This window comes from Xiphias gladius, chromosome 22 (genome assembly GCF_016859285.1).
Source record: "Xiphias gladius isolate SHS-SW01 ecotype Sanya breed wild chromosome 22, ASM1685928v1, whole genome shotgun sequence".
Classification (NCBI taxonomy): Eukaryota; Metazoa; Chordata; class Actinopteri; order Istiophoriformes; family Xiphiidae; genus Xiphias; species Xiphias gladius.
Genome location: NC_053421.1, coordinates 10999479 through 11021497, shown reverse-complemented (window position 1 = coordinate 11021497; position 22019 = coordinate 10999479). Strand labels below are relative to the sequence as shown.

Sequence of the window (22019 nt, the reverse complement as noted above, 5' to 3'; positions counted from 1 at the left end):
CCTGATATTAGGTAGTATTTACCTTATACCTTCAAATTATATTATATTATATCATATTATATCATATTATGCTTAGCTTAAAATGTCTACGTGTCTGCCTGTGCATTCACAGGGGGTGTGTGTGCATGCGTGTGCGTGTGCTCTAGAAACTGTCAGGGTTATGATGGTGTAGTTTATCATCTCAGCTCTGCATGCTGTTTCACTTCACTCCTATGGTCGACGACAGAGTAAACAGATAAAGTAGCCCATTGACAGCACCTGCTGACTAAGACATAGCACACTGATGCACTGTACCGATGACTGTATCACAGCAGTGCTGTTTTATAGTAATTGTGTTTTTGCCGCCGCATCCCAATATGTTATCCAGATTGATTTTGTCCCATCTGTCAGTCCACACTTCTGTCAGCATCACCTGTCTCTTGTGCTCTATGTATCATGGTCTGCTCATATTACACATTGGTAGAGCTAAGAAATTAAACAGTTCCAAAATGGTTCCACTCCCTGTACATATTTATTGTTATTTGGGATTTTACAAGATACAGTATTTATGTAAACTGAAAGGTACCTGCAAACTGGTTTTTGGTGTCACTTTTCGTAAAACATCAGTTGATATTCTATAGACCTTTTTTGCTAAGGTTGGGCCCTCCAGTACATGGTCAAGTAAACTGTGAAATTCCACAGGAGCAATGGTAAAAACTTACAAATAGGTACTGTCAACACTGGAGTAGCTTACTGTACTTTAACAGCAATAACCTCATGGCCCAGCAGACAAGGGAAGGAATTCTGTCCACAGAAAGTCAAACTTCATCATCAGAAAATCCAAGGATAAAGCAGTCTCAAGAAGTGTAGCACAAAAACACAGCAGCAAGGATGTTGCCAGGATAAATATAAAACAAAGATCTTGATGTTAACATATTGTTGTGTTTACTACTTTCGGTTTGATGTTTGAGAAGAAGTTTGCATGTGAGATGTTTGTGTCACATTCCTCATTTTTACAAGCACGACCATCAGTACCTGCCCTGTGCCCTGCCTGCATGTTGTTTCTCCTTCAGGAACCTCTGATCAACCAGCACCACCCAAACCTCGTCGTTCCCTGCCCCAGGAACCACCACAACATGTCCTACCCCCTACCCAGTTCACTCCTCCCCCACCCTCCCATCCCATTGAGCCCTCAGAAAGTAACTCCCCAGAGAGTCCCATGGAGGTGGAGGAAGCGGCTCCCCAGTGTAGGTTCCAGATGGACTGCTTCAACCTTTCCTTCACTCTTGGCCTTTCTTTTCATTCCACAAAACTGCTCTCCTGGTTCTTTGTCTTAGTCAGAGTTTGTATTTTTGCAGCTATCCTTTACTGCCAAACATGTGCGCATGTGTGTGTATGTGAATACTATGCACTGTCCTCACATGCTTTCCATCTCGCAACCTGGGCAGCTGAGTTGTTAAGTGATACTGGGTCCAAGTGAGGTCAAGGTGCTTCATATCTATAAATGTCAACTTGAAAGCCCTGTTGTTTCCTTTGGGCCCGAAGGTCAGGGCTGGGGCCAACACCAATCAACTGGAGTGCCTTTAATATTGCATTTATGCAGTACATGAGAGTATATAAGATGTATAATGGAAGAGATGCTGAACCGTATGGATGTGTTCTCTGCATGAACAGAATAAATGGCCAAAATACTGTTTGTTTTTCGTTTCACTGTTTGTTGTACTCAGTTTTTTTCTTTACTTTTAGGTTTTTCCATGGATGCTGTTTTCATCACCATTCCCACCAAGTAGAATGGTCATGATCTATCCATCTCAAATCATATCTGTTCTTTTCTTTGCTCCCCACCCCACACCCCCCTTTGTAGTGTACTGCTGTGGGCCTATGCGTCTGCGCTCCAAACACTCCTGAAGTCTCTCTCTGGCTTGACCCTTCCTTCATCCGACAGTCCTTTTTCTTCAGTTCCATTTACTGCTTCTTCTTCGCCCTTCTCGTTTTTGCTGGGCCTTCCTCTGACATCCACCATCCCCCTGTCATTCTTTTAAGAATTTTTTTTACTGTTTCTTCTGTCCTCTTGTATTTGTTTTTACAATCTCAATTCTATCATAAGTTTAATTGTCCCATTTCTATTACTTGCTTTCACTTGGTGTCACAGTGAACTCACAGAAGCCACTTTGCAGCCATCTCACTGCATCTGTCCATGTGATGGTTTGGATTTGACCCTGCTGAAGACAGAAGATGCCACAAGTGAAAGCAAGTCATGCTCTCCAATTTCACTCTTAAAGCAATACTTTTTTGTGTTTGATTCTTTCTTCCTTTTCTTTTTTTTTTAAACAAATGTATGTATATACTTTTGGTGGTTTCAACTTAATCTGCTAGACATCATGGAATGTGCATGAGATCAGTACTGAGTTAAAAGTGGATGTGCAGAATGTGGTCAGAAGACTATACAATGACAGATGAGCTAAACCCTGGATGTATCAGTTACAATGTGATTGATGACTGACATGCTGAAATTAGGTTTTGAGGCAAGGCCATGTAATATCTATCAGCCAATATTTTGGTGATGTGATAGCTGCAGATCAATAGATGGACAGCGTATGTTGCTCTCTTTGCGCCTGGTGTTTTGGGATTAGTTTAGAAACCTGAGACCTGAATGCGTGCTGCCTTTGTAATAATATGGAAAGGTTGGTCTATCAATGACATGTTGCTTTTAGGTTGTAGTGGCTCATGTATTTAAAAGACAAGTATTTGAAATAAAAGAACTCCTCCCAAGGAAAGCTCATAACAGTTTACACTGAAAAGATATTTACACTACACACTGATTTTTTTGTAGACTGTGATTGCTTATAGTTGCATGGATGCTTCACAGCTTTTATTTTGAAATCATGGGTAGGGATCCAAAATTAACCTTCAGTGGTGACATTCTGTGTGAAAAAAGGGCTTATTGCTTGGGGTTCAGAGCAAAACTAAGTATATAATTTCAATCTTTGGTGGAGAAACTGCAAGACATCTGGTCTTAAGGGCAGACTGTTTCATAGAAAATGACTTGCTTACAATTTTGAGTCATGATGAAAACAAGTCATGTTTTTATCTTGACTTGTTCTGAATTGTACGATTGCAACTGTTGTGTCACAGAGTCAAATAATTTTTCAGTGAAGTAGAATTTCACATTTTTGAAATGAGGATCGTTCATTTTTGGCTCTGATTACAACAATGTACTCGGCGGATTTGATTAAAAAGTAATTCAATTAAAGTAATTAAATTTTTATGTAAAATGGAACTTATCCTCTGCAAGTTCTAAGTCATAAGTTATGATGAAAATGTGTAGCTTGGTAAGTGGGTGAGTACTTATTGAGCCTGTAGAGTTTTGCTAATGAACATGCACTTATCTGTGTAACTGAAAAACAAGATACTTGTTTGAGAGACATTTTTCAATTAAACAGTTGAAGACTGGATAAAGATGAAAGGATTTTTTTATTTTGGATTGTGTATGGATTGCCATGGTTAGATTTTGGTAAGTAACACATCACATTATTGATTTGCTTGGGAATGAAGACACCTTTGGTTTGGCTTTAACAAAGGCATGTGCCTATGGTCGTATTGAGCTGAAGGTTTGAGAACTACAGTATGTGTAGATGTTTACCTGTGTGCTTGTAATGCACTCATACTGTGTACTTGTGTAAACATATGAGAGCATTAGACAGTGTGTATACATACACTTGTCTGTGTGTGTGTGTGTGTGTGTGTGTGTGTGTGTGTGTGTGTGTGTGTGTGTGTGTGTGTGTGTGCGCGCACTAATTGTGGCTGTAGCTGGCATGACTAAGCTGTTGCTGGGAAGGAGCTGGGAGGACAGCCCTGTGAGTCATCACCACATCTCCTGGAACTGACTGTTCTCCCCACACTATTAGGACCAGGCCCAAAACTGACAGGCCTAGTACTCACACACACACACACACACACACACACACACACACACACACACACACACACACACACACACACACACACACACACACACAAGCACACGTTGGGAGACATATTGGAGCATGATGCGTGCCCAAATGCATGCACACACTCACAGACATCATTAATAAGGTCACTCTCTTCTGTTTAGTGACAGTTGGTCCAGATTGACAAAGATGGCTTCTTTCGCTCCTCTTTCGGTCTTCTCTTCCCAAAAATGCACACATCACTGTCCTGAAAAGAGTGTCCTTTGTCCTTAAGATGCAGGTGGACTGCTGAGTCCTGACCTGAGGAACCGACTCTCCTGTGTTGTGCCATGCGCTTATGTAGCCGTTGATTAGTTTCCCCAATGTACAGGTCTGGTCATTCCTCGCTGCATTGGACTGTGTAAACTACATTGTTCTGCTTGTGCCTGAGTATTTTGCCCTTGACAGACACGCAAGTTCCAAACCTTGCAGTCACAACTCTGCACTGCGCACAGAACAGAGGAACTGACCTGGAGAAGGAAGCACAACCCCAAAACACAGCTGGACATTCAAGGAAAGTGGGTGAAGACAGGAACCTCACTCAACCAGAAAAGGATGTCTTATCCAAAGGACTAAACTTTGCAAAAACACCAGAACAGGAAGTAGCTGTAAACCTCATCATAGCTACAGATCAGTCATCAGAAACAACAATTTTACTAATTCAGAGGCTGAACAACTCAGACTGAAGATATCAGCCGCTCTCGTCAGTGCGAAAGCACCCCCTTCCAACCTCACCATCCAAGAAAGGCACTGACATCGACCAGAACATCACTATCCTTCCAGCTGACAAAGGAAGATGCACATCAGTGCAAAAACAGCGGATTATCACGCCAAGGTGACCAGTCTCCTCAGCAACACAGCCACCTATGGGGTACTAAGGCGAGACCCTACCAGTGGCAACAAAAAGAAAGTAGTTGCCTACAACAACTGGAGAAGAACCATGCTATTGACCAATCTTTATATTACAGACTGTACCCCGGGGAAGCCACCCCTCGCATTTATGGACTCCCAGAGATACACAAGGAAGGAGTCCCACTTAGACCCATCTGCAGCAGTATTAACTCGGTAACTTCTACATTGCCAAGCACTTGTCCACCATCCTGGCTCCTCTGGTCGGAAACACTCCTCATCACATCTGGAACTCCCAGGACTTTGCCAACAAGGTTGGAAAAATAAAACTGGACTCAGATGAAACCATGGTATCCTATGATGTCACTTCACTCCCCGCATGTATTCCTACCACAGAGGCAGTTAAAACCGTTTAGTAAATGACTGCTACAGGAACGCACTTTACCCAACAGAACCAACCTCACCCCTGACCAAATATGCAACTTGCTGGACATGACCTGACTATCACCTATTTCCAATTCATGGAAGGTTTCTATGGACAAAGGCACGGCTGTGCCATGGGCTCACCGGTGTCACCAATAGTGGCTAATCTCTACATGGAAGAAGTAGAGAGTAGCACCCTGACCTCTTTTCCAGGAGATGCCCCCAACCACTGGTTTAGGTATGTGGATGACATCTGGGTCAAAATCTAAACCCATTAAGTTGAATTGTTCACTGAACACATCAATGCAGTAGACAGCAACATCAAGTTCACTCGTGAGGATGTCAGTGGAAATAGCCTAACCTTCTTGGATTGTGTGGCGTACATCGAGAATGACAGAAGCCTCAAAATGGAAGTATACCGGAAACCCACACACTCAGATCAATACCTTCTTTTTGACTCTCACCACCCACTGGAGCACAAACTGGGGGTCATCAGAACCCTACACCATCGCCTCAGAATGTTCCCAGAAGGTAAGAAGGGAAAGAAAAGGAACATAAACACATCAAGGAAGCACTTAGAACCTGTGATTACCCCAACTGGGCCTTCGTCAAAACCACAAAAAGAGGCAGAACAGATAGAGAAGAAAACTGCAACAAAAGAAAAAATATTGTCATTCCCTACATTGTTGGATTAGCTGGAAAACTCAGGAGGATCTTCTACAAACATAACCTCCTTGTGCATTTCAAGCCTAGTAACACTTAGAAACAAAAAATTATCCACCCTTAGGACAAAATACCCAGGCACAGGCAGAACAAAATAGTTTACATGCAGCGAGGAATGCACAGACCTGTACATTGGGGAATGTAAACAACCGTTACATAAGCGCATGGCACAACACAGGAGAGCCGGTTCCTCAGGTCAGGACTCAGCAGTCCACCTTCATCTTAAGGACAAAGGACACTCTTTTCAGGACAGTGATGTATGCATTTTGGGCAGAGAAGACCGATGGTTTGAAAGAGAAGTGAAAGAAACCATCTTTGTCAATCTGGACCAACCGTCACTAAACAGAGGAGGTGGTCTGAGACACCACCTGTCAGCCACCTACAATGCCATTCTAAATTCACTCCCCAGACAGCTGAACACCCATCCAAACCAGGACACATGTGACCTCAACGACTCACATGATGGCATGGTGGGTCAATGACTCTCTTGTCACCCTAATGACCCTCAAGGTGTCAGCATGCATCCACACCTTGACCCATGTGATCCTAACGACTCAAATGATGACCGGAAGGGTCGACGACTCATGTGACCTCAACGACTCACAAGTGTTGCTGATCTCATCAGAGGATAAATACCTGGAACTCCAAACTAGTCAGTTAGAATTGAAAAAGCCTTTCAGATGAGAGGCGAAACATCTTCAAGAACTTCAAGCAAGTTCAGTTGCATTTGCATTGCACTTAAAGAAAACCATGACCTGGATGACTGAGAAACTTCACAGATATAAGGTTACTCACTGATGATTTTGAGTTCCCAGTGCTGTGCATACTTGCTGGGCTGCTGAAAGCTAACGAATGGTGCATTGATTTTTATTCTCTTGGCCTAGAGTTCAATGAGATCGGTGACAGACTAAATAACTTCTCCAAAACCCACAGGACTTACCAGAGCATGACTGTGCTAAAGAGATGAGAGGGTATGAAGCAAAACCGTTTTTCACTGAAGCCTAAAACAGCACTGTAAAAATCTAATTAAAAGGGTTTGTTTACAGTAAGTCCGCCCACACGTCATTAAAGTTGTTTTATCACGCCACAAGTGGTTCTGCTCTGGGCTTGTGTTTGTATACTTGGCTTGTGTTTTCTGGTTTGTGTGTGTGGTGTCAGAATGAATGTTGAAACTAACGTAAATACTTCCCTCGGGTTTTTTTCCTCTTCTCTTGCTCTTCATGCTCGCCCCGCATCCTTTGCTTCTTTTCAAACAAATGCCCTCATGATTTGTTGTGTTGTTTTTCTCAGTATTAATCTTCCTATGTATCTGTGTAGGTTTGCAGATTTGAAATTATATTTCAAATTACATTTTTTTGAAAGTTTTTTTGAACTTAATGCATGGCATGAGTAAAAAAAACCAAAAGCCTCTATGATGTCTAATTTTGACAAAAGTAATTTTCTCCCCCAATACAAGCCCTAAGTTATTTACTTTCACTAAATGGAACCTCAGGCCACCTGAAACCCTTTGATTTAGATATTGAAATTGATTGTTGCTAACAGTTACTTACAGTTTTAAAGGACAGCAGTAAGACCCAATACTTATACTAAGATCCTCCTCTATTCTCCACCAGCCTGGCTCCACTCTATGCAGAGCTCTGCAGCCAGTGGCCAGAAAGCAGATACCGAAACACCTGAGGAGGAAACTCTGTCCCTGGGCAGCAGCAGCAGCGGTGGCACCAGTCTGCCTGACCAGTTTTACGCTGCCTCTGAGGGCATGGCAGAGGGCGAGGACTCCGGCATGGTCAGTTCTCCATCTGACACCCAACCCACATCCCCAGAGGGGAGTTTGTCTCTGGATGGAAGCAGTGGAGGCGGAGGAGAGAGACTGCTGGGACCAGTACGGGAAAATTCCAGTGACAGTGATGAGGGATGTGCCACTTGGGGATCAAGACACAGGTAGAGAGAAAGTCATAGAAAGCTGAGATAGATGACACAATGAAGTAAGGTGGTTGAGGGTTGCAAACGAGTGAGGCAGGAAAGTAAATTATGTCAAGCATACTCTATTTACATTTACATAATTTATGATTTATGATTTATTCGTCCAACAAGATGATTAGAGCCTCATTCAAGATGTTGAGGCACATTAAGACATCTGCTTTGGCTTGAAGAGAAAAGTGTCAACCATACTCAATCGTATATTTAGGCTCATGCTTCCCAGTATTTACTCATCTCTCTCATATTTAATTGATCCTAGTTTCCTGGCAGCCAAGATAATGCATGTTGACCAAAGGCCAGCCTAACTACTGATAACTACCACCTGCATTAAAATCTTCAGTTGGATTTCTTGCTTTTGGGAACCAAGTTTAGTTTCGCACCTGTGTTTTTCCCTGAAGAGTGAACCATCACTGTTTCAACCTACTTTAAATGTATCTGCAGTTTTTAACTGTGCTAGTGGTAAAAACCAAGAGCAGTTCTCACAATGTGTTATATTTGAGTTGTAGCCAAAGCTGGCACTCTCAACGTTTAGTGCTGGGCTTTCATAGTTATGGTTGTAGGCCCTTATTCAAAGGCCCTTGTGGAAAATGAATGTTGCCCCGGATCACTTTTTGCCTTTTAAGCTGTTGCGGAATGTGTATGGTAATGTACCAAGACCAGAGATCCTGGATTGATGCTCTCACTGAGAGAAACTTTATGAATCCAGGGTCTGGCCTGTTGCTGCTGGCTTCTCAGTATTCCAGGAAAGCACTATAACCTTGTTTTCTTAGAATCATTGAGGAAAAAAGGACCAGTCCAAGTCTCTTAGAAGACAAATTCTATTTGGTTTGGCGTCGTTATTGCAATTTGTTATAGCTAATACACGACTTACTCATGAGAATGCTCTGTTGAACCCTTGAAGAGAGCAAGGGAAGTTTAAACTGTGGTAATTATATCTTTACTGTTGCATGTTTCAAAGCCAACAAGCTCCAATAAAAATAAAATTCAACTTTGAACAAGCACAAAATATTTAAAACTAGCACCCTTTTTTCTTTCTCCTACTACTGAACTGCACTTACCCTTTTGGTTTCTGAGGCAAATTAGTAATGGGAATGGTGCTGGATGTAATGCCAGCATCAAATAAGCGATTTATTACAGCTGTTTGGTAGTAGATGGGTGGCTGATAAAAACAAATCACAGAGTCATAGAGAGTGCTGTATTATGGCTGCCCCTATGCACTGATCTGTTTTTCCATGTGCAGATGTTATGGGACATTTTATATCATGGGATGTTATGTGTTTTTACATATGTATGTTTGCAGATATCTTTTTGACACATGCTTTTATGTGCCATCCTCAGGCACAATGACATCACCCCACAGGCAAAGTCAGGTATGTTAAAAGACAGCTATGAAGATCAACCAGAGCTCACAGCCCAGCTTCATCAGACTTTGGCAGATTTTGAAGCAGACCTTGCAGGTGAAGGAGCATACCATAGATCACATACCACTTATAATCTTAAACTGAATTTATATTTTTAGTTTAGTGTAGCTCTTGAACATGCCCCAAGTACCAAAGTATTTTTAATCAACACTTTGATCTGCTCCCCTTTTCCAGACCACATAGATATTGTCTCAGCGAAGGAGAATCCCTATACAATCTCCACAGACAGCACTGAGGTGCCAGTGTCTGTAGTGGACATGGATGTGCCAGTTACAGCCATAGATGAAGTAATGGAGGACTATGAACGTAACATTGTAGAAAATGAAGCAAAGTCACTTACCAGGACTGACTCAGCTGGCAGCAAAGGTAGGAAGAACAATGAACAACAGTGGCTGAAAATGTAGTTCTTTTGATGTTTTTGTTGTCATTTTGTGCCATTGGAGTCTAATTCATGCTTTGTTGTATAGCTCAGTGGTATCAGTACAATACAGTTAAAATCCTTTGATGTATTTTTCATATATTGAATTGACTTTTTCTTGCCCTATCTTATCACAGGTCCATGCTTTTGTCACCAGTCCAGTACAGAGCCACAGAATAAAAACAACAATGCTTATACAGCTGCTGACAGTAACAAAAGCAGCAGTTTAAATACTAAGCAGCTGTCTCAACTTGAGCAGCATAAGAAGTCAGTGGAGAACAAGTCTATAGGTGATAAAACAGAAGACAAGATAATAGAGATAAAAATTAAAGAAATGAGTATCACTGATACCAACATTGTGAAAGAGGATAAAGAAAAAACAATATCAGCAGTGAAATCTAATGTCAACATGCAGAAACACAATAAGAGCACTGAGATAAAACCTGATCCTGTCGAAAGTAACGCTCAATCTTTTCAAGAGAAGAAACCTGTTCTACCACCAACATGTCAGAGATCAGTGTCTACAGAAAGAGCTGAAGAGATGCATAGAATTTACGAAAATAACTCCAGCTCTAATACTTCACATGGTAAAGTCACCCGCAATGTCACATCACGCTTCGGTATGAATACCTTCACTGTGGTCCCTCCCAAACCTTCTGTCATGCATGCTGCTACAGGAGATTCAGCTGTCTCATTAACTGCAGGCGCCATTAAGATTGACGATCAAGGAAACATAGTGGAAGAGGGTATCTCATGGAAAAAAGTTGGTGGTTCATCAGAGTCAACGAATTATAGCAGTGAGGGGTCCTCTCTTCTGGGAAAAGCCAAAGCTTTTTGGAGCTCAAATGAGAGACAAGAGAGCGCTGTGCCCCACAGCAAGGGTCAGATTAATAAGGCTAAGGAAAACACGGATGGCCTGAGAAGTACCCCCACTGTTATTTCAGAAACTGTACGGAAGACCAGTAACACTGAGTACCTGAAAACAACACATAGTGTACTGAATAAACCTGCAGAGAGAGCTCAGCCTAAAGAGATGGTTAAGGGAGAAGCAAAAGAACAAGTGAATGATATCCACGTTGCAAAGGAGGAGCAGGTAGAGGTGGAGAACAAGATTTCAGTGTCCAGAAACATTCAGCAGCCAAGTAATAAATCTTCCCTTCCCCCTCCAATCCTTCCAGACCTGACAAGAGACCTGTCTTTCCTCAAACCATCCAGGCGAACCTCAAGCCATTACGTGGCATCTGCCATCACTAAATACACCCCAAAGACCTCAGCTAAACCCAGCTCTATCCCTAACGTCCCTGACTCCTCTGCCTCTGTGAAAACACAGACTATCGGCTTCCAGAGATCGGGCCGGTCCATACAAGTGAATCCACACCAATCTTCCCATTCATCTTTGTCAGATAATAAGGAGAATGATGCTGCTTATAAACCCAACCCTTCTGGTCCTAAGAGGTTCAAGAGCTACCCAGAGTATGTGTCAGGTAGCCAGAGAGATTTTGGAGAAGTGAGACCGGACACGGGAGGATTTGCATGTTGTGTTGGATCCACTAAAGGAAGCTCTAATATGCTGGAAACAGAAACAGCCAAGAATACACACATTCAGTCTAGTGGCCCCACGCAGTTAAATGTGACCGCCAAAAATGACAGAGACAATATTAAACATATTTGGCCCAGAAGCCCCAACCCTGCACAAAGCAGTCCTCTACACTCATCTGCCAAACCACCCACAGCCCCAAAGTCCATATCCCAAGGCCAGACAAGTGTAAGTAAAGCCTGGATCATAAAAATTGGATGTTACTTTTTAAAAAACATTTTATTTTTTGATGTTGTTGAAAAATAATACTTAATACTTCACATCTTGTCTTCAGAACACAAGAGATATGCCCAAGACAGCCACCCACCCAACACCTGATGTGATACCCCAACCTTCTGTCAAATTGTCAGACAGGGAAGATATATCAGGGCCAGTGACAGTGTTTGGGCCAGTTAAAAAGTTCAGACCAGTGATCTGTAGATCTGTGGAGAAAGAGACGTCTCTCCACAGCAGCCTGATGGAGGCAATCCAGACAGGGGGAGGCAGGGACAGACTCAAGAAGGTGAGATCAAGTTGAGCATAGTACAGTATATGGATGGATGGAAGGGAATGAGTTGGAAGAGAACTTTTGGGTAGCATTTACCTCACTACCAGTGGTAGAAATACACAATATAAATATATATATATAAAATTATTTCATAAGAATATTATTATGTTGGCTGCTGTTGGCTGGAAGACAAGAAAGGGATTTTGATTTTGTTCTTTTTATTTCATTATTAGATATCTACTTCTGGTCCCGGTAGCATTAAGAAAGCATCTTATGTGGAGGAGGATAATGAGAGGTCTGCTCTTCTGGTCGCCATTAGAGCCCAAAGCAACTCCGGCGGGCTGAGGAAGGTAAAATACTCATCTAGCTATTTATGTAATATCACAGCACTGTCTGTCAATATCAAGGGGGTGGTAGGGAAATCAAACCTTGCTTGAATGGCTCCTTGAATTTATCCACATTTATCCTCAAATAATTGTTAATTAACAACTTTTTACACCTCAACAATGATATTCTTTATAGCCAAGCAAGCTGTGGGGCTCTAAGGATGGCAGTGTTGGTAGGTCATTGGGTCCACCACTTTGGTCTAGACCAAAATATCTCAAATATTGGATGAATTGCCAATAGATTTTGTATTTAAGATTTGAACAGAAAATAATTTGTTTGGAGCAAAGAGTGTCTGTATGTGTGTGTCAGAGGTTGATGTTAGGCCAGTATGACTGTGAGTTCAGTTATGTTCACATATGTGAGATCAGCTGGTTTCTCACCTTTGTTTATGTGTCTAGAGTTACCATTTTCTCACCCCTTTGTGTCCTGCAGACCAAATCTGAGGCTGCAGATGAGCTTGAGAAGTTCAGGAAGGTGGCTTCTGAGGAGGAGAGAAGTGTAGACCCTCCTTCCTCTCCCTCTCCTCCCTATTTGACTTCCACGTCACCTCCTGTCTTTACCCCACCACTAGCACCCATGGTTGCACCTCCAACTCCACCCCCTGTCTTGCCCCAGGGTAAGCCTAGCACTTTGGCACATCCAAGTGCTAACACCCCAATGAACCCTGCCTTGGCCAGGGAGGCTATGCTGGAGACCATTCGCTCTGGATCTGCTGCTGAGAGGCTCAAAAAGGTAAAAATAGAGAAAAATACGGCATCCATCATCACAAAGGGAAAGTTCTTAAATAAGTCTTGACATCATTTACACATGTCCCATTGGACAAAGACGGCATAAGCAAATTAAAATGTATTTATTGAAAATCTTTATTGCTTTTTTCATGAGTGTCAGTGCACAAGACGGTATAATTTCACCCAGAGAAACTTATCAAAGAAGAGAGGGAAGGAAAAAAAGAGAGACAACCTGAAAATAGGCAGAGACAGAACAGATAAGAGGAGAAGAAAAACTGCAACGGATAAATATACACCGATCGGCCACAATATAAAACCGAGCAGTGTATGATTTGAACCTGTGTCCTCTTTTTTTCTCACATCTTTAGTCTGGTTTCTCACGCTTTGCCTTGTTGGAACACATCGTTGGCAGAACAAAGCTCTCCTGCAATGCAGCAGACAGGAAGCTGGAAATGAATTGCAGATCGTAACACATGCAAAGATTCATCTGACAGTCATACTGTACTGCTATACTATGACCATTTTAAAGAAGATAAAGTTCAGTTTTAGGTCAACATCTGTGTTAAATTAAAGTTGCCAGAAATGTTAAGCATTTTTGAATTTCTATTTTCGTAACATTTCAAATAGACAGGAACACTCACAAAGAATGAATAGTGTTAGGATGAGGAAAAGAAGGAAAATAGTAATAATATTCAGAGCGTCGTTGACTACATCTCTTTCAGATCTTATGAGGTAAAACTAATAATTACATCTTTTCAGTTTAGGCATTTTCTTCTTTCTCTATCCAGTTAGACTTCACAAAACCACAAAACCTGATATTTTCTTCCTAGGATGCAATGAACTAATATTCCTATTATTACCAAAGTGGTAATAATACAAAGATGACATGTTGTGTTTCTTTTAACTAGGTTGCTATGCCCACAAACACAGTCAAAGTGAACGGGAGACTGGGAACAATCCAAGCAAGCACCTCAGCAGTTCCTCAGCAAAAAGGGGGAAGCCCACATCACCGCATTGAGGAATAATTTATCAAATTCTATTTTGGTTTTCGCTTTTTGCCATTGTGCTTTTGCAACAGACATTTGGATTGAGTCATATTTTGAGTCAATGTTATTTAAACTTCACATCTCTCACTACCAGTCTGGGGCCTTAAACTTAAACTATTGCAGTTTTTAAAGGAACAGTAAGGCAGGAGGACTGTTATTTTCGCTTATATTATCCACTAAAACACTTCCTCTTTGCAAGCAAATGTTACTCTGTTACTAGCCAAACACCTGTAACATCTGTCTGATAAAGGCTTCATTGGTGAAAGGTTTGCAGTCAATTCCATCCATAATATCAGATCTCTCAGCTTCTAACAATAGCTTGCTGTGAAATGTTTGTGTTTATCTTTATAACATAGTGTTGTTCCTAAATATACCTTGCCATCTGTACTTGAATTCAGTAGTTTTAACTGGAACTTTGTACGAAATGTGTGCCAATGAAAGCGAATTTAAATGGTCTATACTACTTTCACATTTTTTGTTCTGATCCTTTTTATTTTTATTTGCTTTTACCACAGTAAGTCATGGATGCCCTCTACTGTTATTCAGTGTTATGTATATGATGTTTGTTGTAACAATTTTCCAAAGGGTGCAATAAGTTGGATCTGATAATGTTTCCAGACTTTGGACTACTTAATGTTTGTTTAACAAATTAAGATTATTGAAATCTTAAATACACTTAAGAAAGCAATGGATAGATCCACTAGCAATTTTTTAGGTATATTATTTTACCCAGATCTGGTCCATGATGCCAACTTTTAAAGTTTTTGGCTCTGAGGAACAAGATGGTGATGACTGACTAGTGCCTGTTAGCTCATAATGTTCCCGTTTTAGCCTCTAACCGTCATTTGTGCTGCTGTTTATAAACTAAAGACATTGTCAAACATGGTCAGTACCCTGCAGAAACTTAAATTTGTACAGGTGCGATATGATCTACCATGCCTTTTTATGTTTGAGATATTACATATAAAGATTACCCTTTCGTTTCCTTGACATTTCAGTGACGTTATTAAAGTATATCAATGGCGGATGCCATAATGAGCAAAGAGATTAGTTAATTGATCTACAATTTAAGACCAATATGTAAGAGCCTGTGTAATACAAAAAACTGTTGTAAGAAGGCAGAAGTTTAGGTTAGCTATGGCCTTTATTGTGGCAAATGTGAGCGTGTTTCATTCTGCTCCTTTGTAGGTAAAGTTTACAGTGTGGAGTAGCTTTTTTGATAGAGGGAGAGTGGACCACAACCATTAAAAGCTATAGTTATGGATAAAGTAGGATGTCCTCACTGAATCTTCAGAATGAAGAACAACCTAGAGCATCCATATTCAGGTATAAATGCTTTGCGGCTGTGTATTGTGAGATAAATCTGAGTAAAAGGAGTTGAATTTAGTTTTATAGAGATATATTTTAATTTATGCTCAGTTTCAACACTCAAAACATATTTTTACTGTTTTATCTTTTATTCTGAGAGTGAAAATCTTAAGAGCTTTTCTGTTTTTTTCCCTCTAACTAGAAAGAATTATTTCATTTCTGCGAGATGATTTCATACACACACAGCAGCTTACAGCACATTGTAGCATTGTATATTTTGTAAACTAAAGAAAGATCATCATCACGATAATTTTGATTTAAATCTTTGATAGAAAGCTATTGCACGGATAGCATTTTATAAGCTTTTAAGTTTTAATTGCACTTTGTTTTTACAGAAGGCTGCACAGTTATTTTTGTCTACCTAATTTTTGATTCAATAAATAATTTGTAATCATAAGAAAAATGATTGCTGCTGCCATTTCTTTTGTTGTCTTTGTTTGTTTAAACCATATGTACCAAAAAGTGTCATTTTATCCCATCAAATGGCAAAATGTTAGACTGAACAGATAGCAGTATGAACCTTTCCCTGGAAAGCATCACTCTGATGTGCTTGTGCCATTCCCAGCACTGTGGCTGCCGGTAGACTGTTGTCATCCTGCTGTCCTTACGAAATATACTGTAACCTCTCTCTCTCTCTGCCACACCACAGATGAGCTACTATTCTGGGCAGCAGTTCATCGCCCTGACTCATCCCTATGGTCACACAAGATGACTCTTACAGAACTTTAACCTAACCTGCATTCCTGATTCCCGAAACACTAGTCATTCTGCCCCACTGCCTTCCCCCAGAAGCAACTGAATGATGAAAATATCCACATTAGTTGCAAGATCACATGTAAAAATACACAGTGTAGCTGCACAAATAAATCTTAGATGTATGGTCATTAATCTGTTGTAAACAAGCTGAAAGAGATGGTCAAGCTCATGCTGTGTCTATTACTCTTGAATGATCTCATTTGCTTGCGTGTGTCTGTGTGTGTAGATAGTGAAGTGACATATCGTACATTTCCTTTCCTCCATCACTAACAATTACTGTTTCTCTTCAAACAAGTATCTTCTTTTAAGTGAAAAGATGTTCCCAGGTAAAAAATGTGAATTGGTGCACTGTCATGATCTTGTTTTCAGGGATCTGACCGACCGTAGCAGGGTGATGTTAAGTACGTTGTAGCGGTGGAATACTCTAAGTGAGAGTGCAGAAGAGTAATCTTGGCTGTGTTGGCCAGAGAGAGCTGTAAAATCCTGCAGGGACCACAGGCTCTTCTGTGGGTCGAAATTCAAGCTCACTACAGCCATTCTAATCTGCTTTAAAAAATCTCTGAAGGGTGTGTATGGGTGGGTGGATTTCTCTGTGTCTGGATGGGTGTGAATGATATTTTTGTTATGTACATGTGTTTGAGCGTGTGCCTGTGTTACGCTTCCAAACCATTTTAACCAGCCTGCCAACGTAAACAACCTCTGAATCAAGAATTACCAGTAGATCACAACACAAAATAAATTCAGTTAGGTCTGGCTTTGGTTATGCCTTTATCAACTTTATTAGCTGTTTTGTACTTGTTGCTGTAACAGTTTCAAATGAAGGCCTAGGGCAGGGAATGTTACATGTCACTATGTCAATCATCATGTTGACTAATAAAATTTTGATTATGTAATCACATAATTTAGATCATATCAACCAGGGGTCATTTAGATATAGGTGTGAGGAGGGATATAGCAGTAGTGACATTTTGCAGGGTATGTTAACTTTTTTTAACTCAATGAGCAGTAAATAATCTAAAAAGTGTTGAGTTCCCTCTGTGGCAGCATTTACTAAAAGCATATTTAGCCATAGCCCTGTGAGACACTTTAATGAAAGCCATTCACCAACTGCCTTGGCTTATATTACACAGCTTTGTTAGTCCACTTATGAGTGATGGACACAGTGACACAGACTATCAGCAGGGGTTTATGTTGACTTTGTTTTCTGATGTTGGGTAGTCTACTATGTATCTGATCAATCAATTTTAACAAAAGACCTGTGTGATGCTGAATGTCTGATGAGGTGAACGCAACACAATGTGTCTCATAGGAAGAATGCTTCGTTGCATGGTGGCACCCTGAATATGTGTGTCATGATGTGTGTTTATTTGTATGTGTGTGATGCAGTGGCTGCACAATGTCTGCTATTTGAGGGTGTGTTTACACACTGAGGGGACACAGCGTGAGCCCCCTGTTGTGCTGATCCAGACACATATACACACAGCTAAGGGGTGATGACCTTTTGCACTTCAGCCTCCCATGGTGTGTTCCCATCACTTAAACTAATCCAAGTCTGAAATATCCCAGGCAGTATGAAAAATTAACTGAGTGCTCGGTTATCCCTGGTGCCACTGCAGCCCGAGGCAGAGCTTTATCTGACAGTGCTGTGCGGTTCGGTTCAAGTAATTGCCGTTGGTGCATGTCACTCTTCCGGCTGTGAATGTTTTATTAATGTCTATGTGTTTTGAACGACTTAGCAGTCAAAATTGCAATAAGACATGAGCTGAATGCACACCTCCTGATGATGCTCTTAGCCATATAAACATCAGAAGGTCTTATGCAATACACTTACAAGGCTCAGAGCGATAAAAAGACAACCTTGGCAGGAAGGCAACTCTAGTGCAATTTGATTTGACCCCCAATTGTGCAATATACATACCTCACAGCTACTTGTGTTTTTACTCCTGATTGTGCTTGTCAGAGCAGGGCTTTTAATTAAAAGTGGAGCGTTGTCCTTAACTTTAGGTTCATGGTGTACCATAAAAGGTCTATTCCCATGTGACTGTTTTGGTCCTGAAAAGTCTTTTTAATAAATAATCTGTGATACGGACATATAAATAAATGTACTTTTACCCCTTGCTGCAGCCACTACAGTACACCCATTGTTCTAACAGAGTCACAGCGGTTTTTAGAGGCAAAATCCTATGGCAAATAGGGATGGAACAGAAAGGAAACCAGTTTTCTAATCAACTTATATTTTGATCCAGAAAAAGATATTTTTGATGGTTGTTGAACAACACAATATTTACCATGATATAGATCCACATAGAGACAATGACATAGTCAAAATCTACGAAACTGAATTGGAAATATGCACTGGTGAATGTCTGGTGCTGAAGGTATTATATCCTACTGAGAATGTTTGAAATACACTTAAAGTTCATTAACGGTTTGATTCATCTTTATTCACAGGGTCCTCAATAAACAGCAGTACTGTATGTATGCAGATCTAAATTAACCATTAAACACTTCCATTTTAAGGGACAATACACATAATATTTCACATCTTATCTTCACATCCGTTATTTTCTGTTGCAAGCAAGTGAAGGAAACTAGGCAGACAAGAACCTCCGAATGCTGTACTTTACATTTCCCTTGTTCCAATAAAATTAAAGTGAAATGTGCACAAAATAGCCAACTTTCAAAAGGATTTTAAACCTGGATCCAAGTCAAGCTCTAAATAGTGCATATGAAGGCTGCCCTTCGCATTAATGTTCAAAGGGTTGAACCATTTACTTCAATGTATATATTTGTAGCCTGTCTTCAAAAGTATGGGGAACTGAGGCAGAACAGAAAAGATTAAGAGCTGATTTAGGTATTTTAAGCACTTTTTAAATGGTGTTCATCCTCTGTTTATACAAAGACGGAAGATTAAGAGGGATGTTATTATTTTCAGTGACACCAAATTTATAAATCTGGTCATGTCAGATCTGTAAGATTGATGGAGGATGATAGAACTTAAAAGTTTTGTTTTCCATATACATGAGGTGATGCAACAACTTTGAGAGAAAAGTCAGAGAGAAATAATTTGCAATTGAGAAACTACTTGTCTCTTTATTAAAGGTGGTGTGAAATGAACTTGAACATCCAGCCTGTTAAAAATCTCGTATGTATACATATATATATATACATGTATATATACACTCTTGGACCCCCTCCCTTATACAAATGTTGTGTTTTTTTTAACAGCACACAGAAGTCGAAATGCCAGTGAGACAGCTCTTCAAAAAAAAAAAAAAAAAACCGGAATCCTCTGAACACGCCCTTATTCCCACAAGACGTGAATGCCGCATTAATCACCCCTCATACATGGGCGTGGTCTCGTCTAAAGGGGAGGGGTTGTTTGCGTGCCCGCGCGTGCGTGCGTGCGTGCGTGTGTGTGTGTGTGTGTGTGTGTGTGTGTGTGTGTCTCTGTCTTCCCCGGCCGCATGAGATGAGCTGCCTGCAGTCTTTGCAGCCACTGTTTTCGCCTCCTCCTCCGTTGCTTCTGTCTATCTGTCCAGTCCGGGAATGTTGACCGCCGTGGCCTGATCCAGCGCTGCCGAGTGTCCCTTCATCTCCAGACCGCCACTCTCCGTTGGTGTCTCCGAGGGTCGTAGCCTGCCTCAACCGATCTGGCTGTAAGGTGAGTGCACGTAACCGGACGGAGGGGCAGTCCCCATGCTCCTTGTTGGGGGAATAGCAAGTCCGCCGCGAGTGGCCGGTGAGCGCGTGAAATCAAAGTTTAATGTGCCGTTGTGATGACATGCGCTGCCTTGCGGGTCGCAACACATGTGCGCACTGCGCGTGACCGCCGGACGCGACCCGGGTCCGTGCCCTCCTCTCTGACAACGCAGCGGCCAGTCGTTGAACTTTGAAAAACAAGTTTATTCGCCGGACCGGGCCGGCGCACCGAACCGCACAGACTTCACTGTGTGCGCCTGCTAGCGGGACGCTTCCGCCGGGGACACCCCGGCCTGTTCCGGGGTCAGTGCGCGTGCCGATAAGCCGTCTGAATCTCGTGCACTTTCCTGCATCTTCCCCAGCGTTTGCTGTGATTCGAGACCTACCATGTTTACAGTTGCGTAACGACAGTCTACAGTGGCCGGTAGCCTACTTTGTATCCAGTAGGACTCCAGCTCTCCCCTCAACTCAATTCTGTGAGAGTTCCGCCAGTCTCGCCTTATCGCCTTATCCTTTTGGCAGCGTTTGCTTTGGGGGTGGGGAGGGGGAGACAGAGGCGTTTTCCCAGGGACACTCATGAAGCGCTACTGCAGTGGCTCCCCACGAAGGCTCCGGGGACCCCCAGGGGAGGGGGTCTTTGGGAGGGCTCCAGGGGGGTCCCCGGTAAAGTGAGGAATGGTTGAATTGAACGGAGCCACCGCAAGCTAGCACAATGAGACGCGGAAGTTTTTTTTTTATATATATATATATCTAACCGAGCTGACTGTAAAGATTGTTATCGGTGCACTTGTTAAGCGGGTCGGTAGAATTGAATCGATAGGCTGTAACAGCAAAAACGCTCCCAGACGGAGTGTTTTGGGAAGTCTTGTCAGATGTGGGTTGCTTGATGTGAAAATCGTTAGGAAACCCATCGCCTGCTCGTTCATCTTCAAGCCCTCACTAAAAATCAAACTATTGCCCTGTACTGTAAATGCACCACTTCACTATCCTCTATTATACACTCCTCTGTCGTTTCACTGACATTAATGTCAATGTTATAAAAGCCATCTTCAGCATATAACATCAAGTCGGTAATACAATGTTTTGAGAACCTGTGTTTAATGAAGGAAACGTTAATAGAGAGAGAGAGGGTGAGTGAGTGAGATAGAGCCTGATCATTCACAATATAACTTTATATGCAACCGTCTTAACAAAGCAGCTCTTCATAGATAGTCTAATCTGCCCTGTCATTTGGGCACTCGGCCAAATCAATTTCTTTATTGGCTGCATGTGGTCTCAGCAGAAAGTTGCATAACCACCCAAATTTATGATTCTATCAGCGCTGGCCTGTGTGTTTTGAATGCAGATCAGGGCCCTCACTGTGAATGTGGGGTTAGACTGTTGGGAAGCACTTGGAGAACCGATGACAGTGTCTCTCCCGAGTGTTCAAAAATTCGGGGTACACCTAAATTTGTCAGCCGAACAGGCAGAGCTCTTGAGTTTTCCATTTCCATAGGTGGGACTTCAGCGGTCAGGGAAATACTGGATAAAACCAAGCTGTAGGCCTGAATTAATATTAATTTGGCCAACCACTGATGTATCACTCAACCTGGCAACCTACAGTGGAGCACTTAAATACTGCACGCAGACATGGTTTTCTGCATGTCGACCTCTAAGTGTGGTTGAATATGAGGTAGTTTGATCACATGGTTGCTGCTGCATACAGTCTAAAACAAGCCCTAGTCGTGTCTTTTCAAACATGTGTTTTGTTTTGTTTTTACACCCTCCCATTCATATCCAGAGAGGATTTCTCTTTTCCTTGCCCTTGCCCATTATTTCCTGCTTTCTTTCATTTAATTATGTTGTGGTCACATCTCTGTGTACATGGCAACCGCTCGAGCTGCGGTTTCTTTCACCCCCCCCTCATCACCAGTCCTGCTATTTCAAGTCCATGCTCAGTAAGCACAGGCATGACGAGGCATGAACTCTGCAAGACTACAGGCTGCCAAAAGGCTGCTGACTGCACACTTTGCAGATAATTATACTTACAATAAGCTATACTCAGCTCTATCTAGGATTCAGACTTGTGTGTTTTCTCTTTTTTGAAACTCTTAAAAATCGAACATGCATTTCAACTCATTTTCAACTTGAGCACTTTTCTTGATGCACAAATACATATAAAACTGTGTA

The 22019-nt window shown here is 41.7% G+C and overlaps 2 protein-coding genes across 13 annotated transcripts in view; both read left to right on the top strand.

Moving 5' to 3' along the window:
- Window positions 1-15749, top strand: part of cobl (cordon-bleu WH2 repeat protein) — a 58687-nt gene extending 42938 nt beyond the window's left edge. For 6 of the 10 annotated variants that reach the window (XM_040117097.1, XM_040117099.1, XM_040117103.1 and 3 more), the window contains 9 exons: window positions 7577-7901; window positions 9279-9397; window positions 9536-9727; window positions 9917-11544; window positions 11651-11878; window positions 12097-12213; window positions 12683-12982; window positions 13133-13242; window positions 13347-13791. In XM_040117097.1, coding sequence (XP_039973031.1) covers window positions 7577-7901; window positions 9279-9397; window positions 9536-9727; window positions 9917-11544; window positions 11651-11878; window positions 12097-12213; window positions 12683-12982; window positions 13133-13242; window positions 13347-13434 — 3107 coding nt within the window. In that variant the 3' untranslated portion in view covers window positions 13435-13791. Of the gene's footprint in view, window positions 1-7576; window positions 7902-9278; window positions 9398-9535; window positions 9728-9916; window positions 11545-11650; window positions 11879-12096; window positions 12214-12682; window positions 12983-13132; window positions 13243-13346; window positions 13792-13886 lie in introns of those variants that run through there. The other 4 variants (XM_040117100.1, XM_040117105.1, XM_040117107.1 and 1 more) reach the window with 4 other exon arrangements.
- Window positions 15750-19559: 3810 nt separating this feature from the next.
- Window positions 19560-22019, top strand: part of grb10b (growth factor receptor-bound protein 10b) — a 67213-nt gene continuing 64753 nt past the window's right edge. For 2 of the 3 annotated variants that reach the window (XM_040116941.1, XM_040116942.1), the window contains exon 1: window positions 19560-19812. The gene's annotated coding sequence lies outside the window, so the exon portion shown is untranslated. The remainder of the gene's footprint in view (window positions 19813-22019) is intronic. The other variant, XM_040116940.1, reaches the window with a different exon arrangement.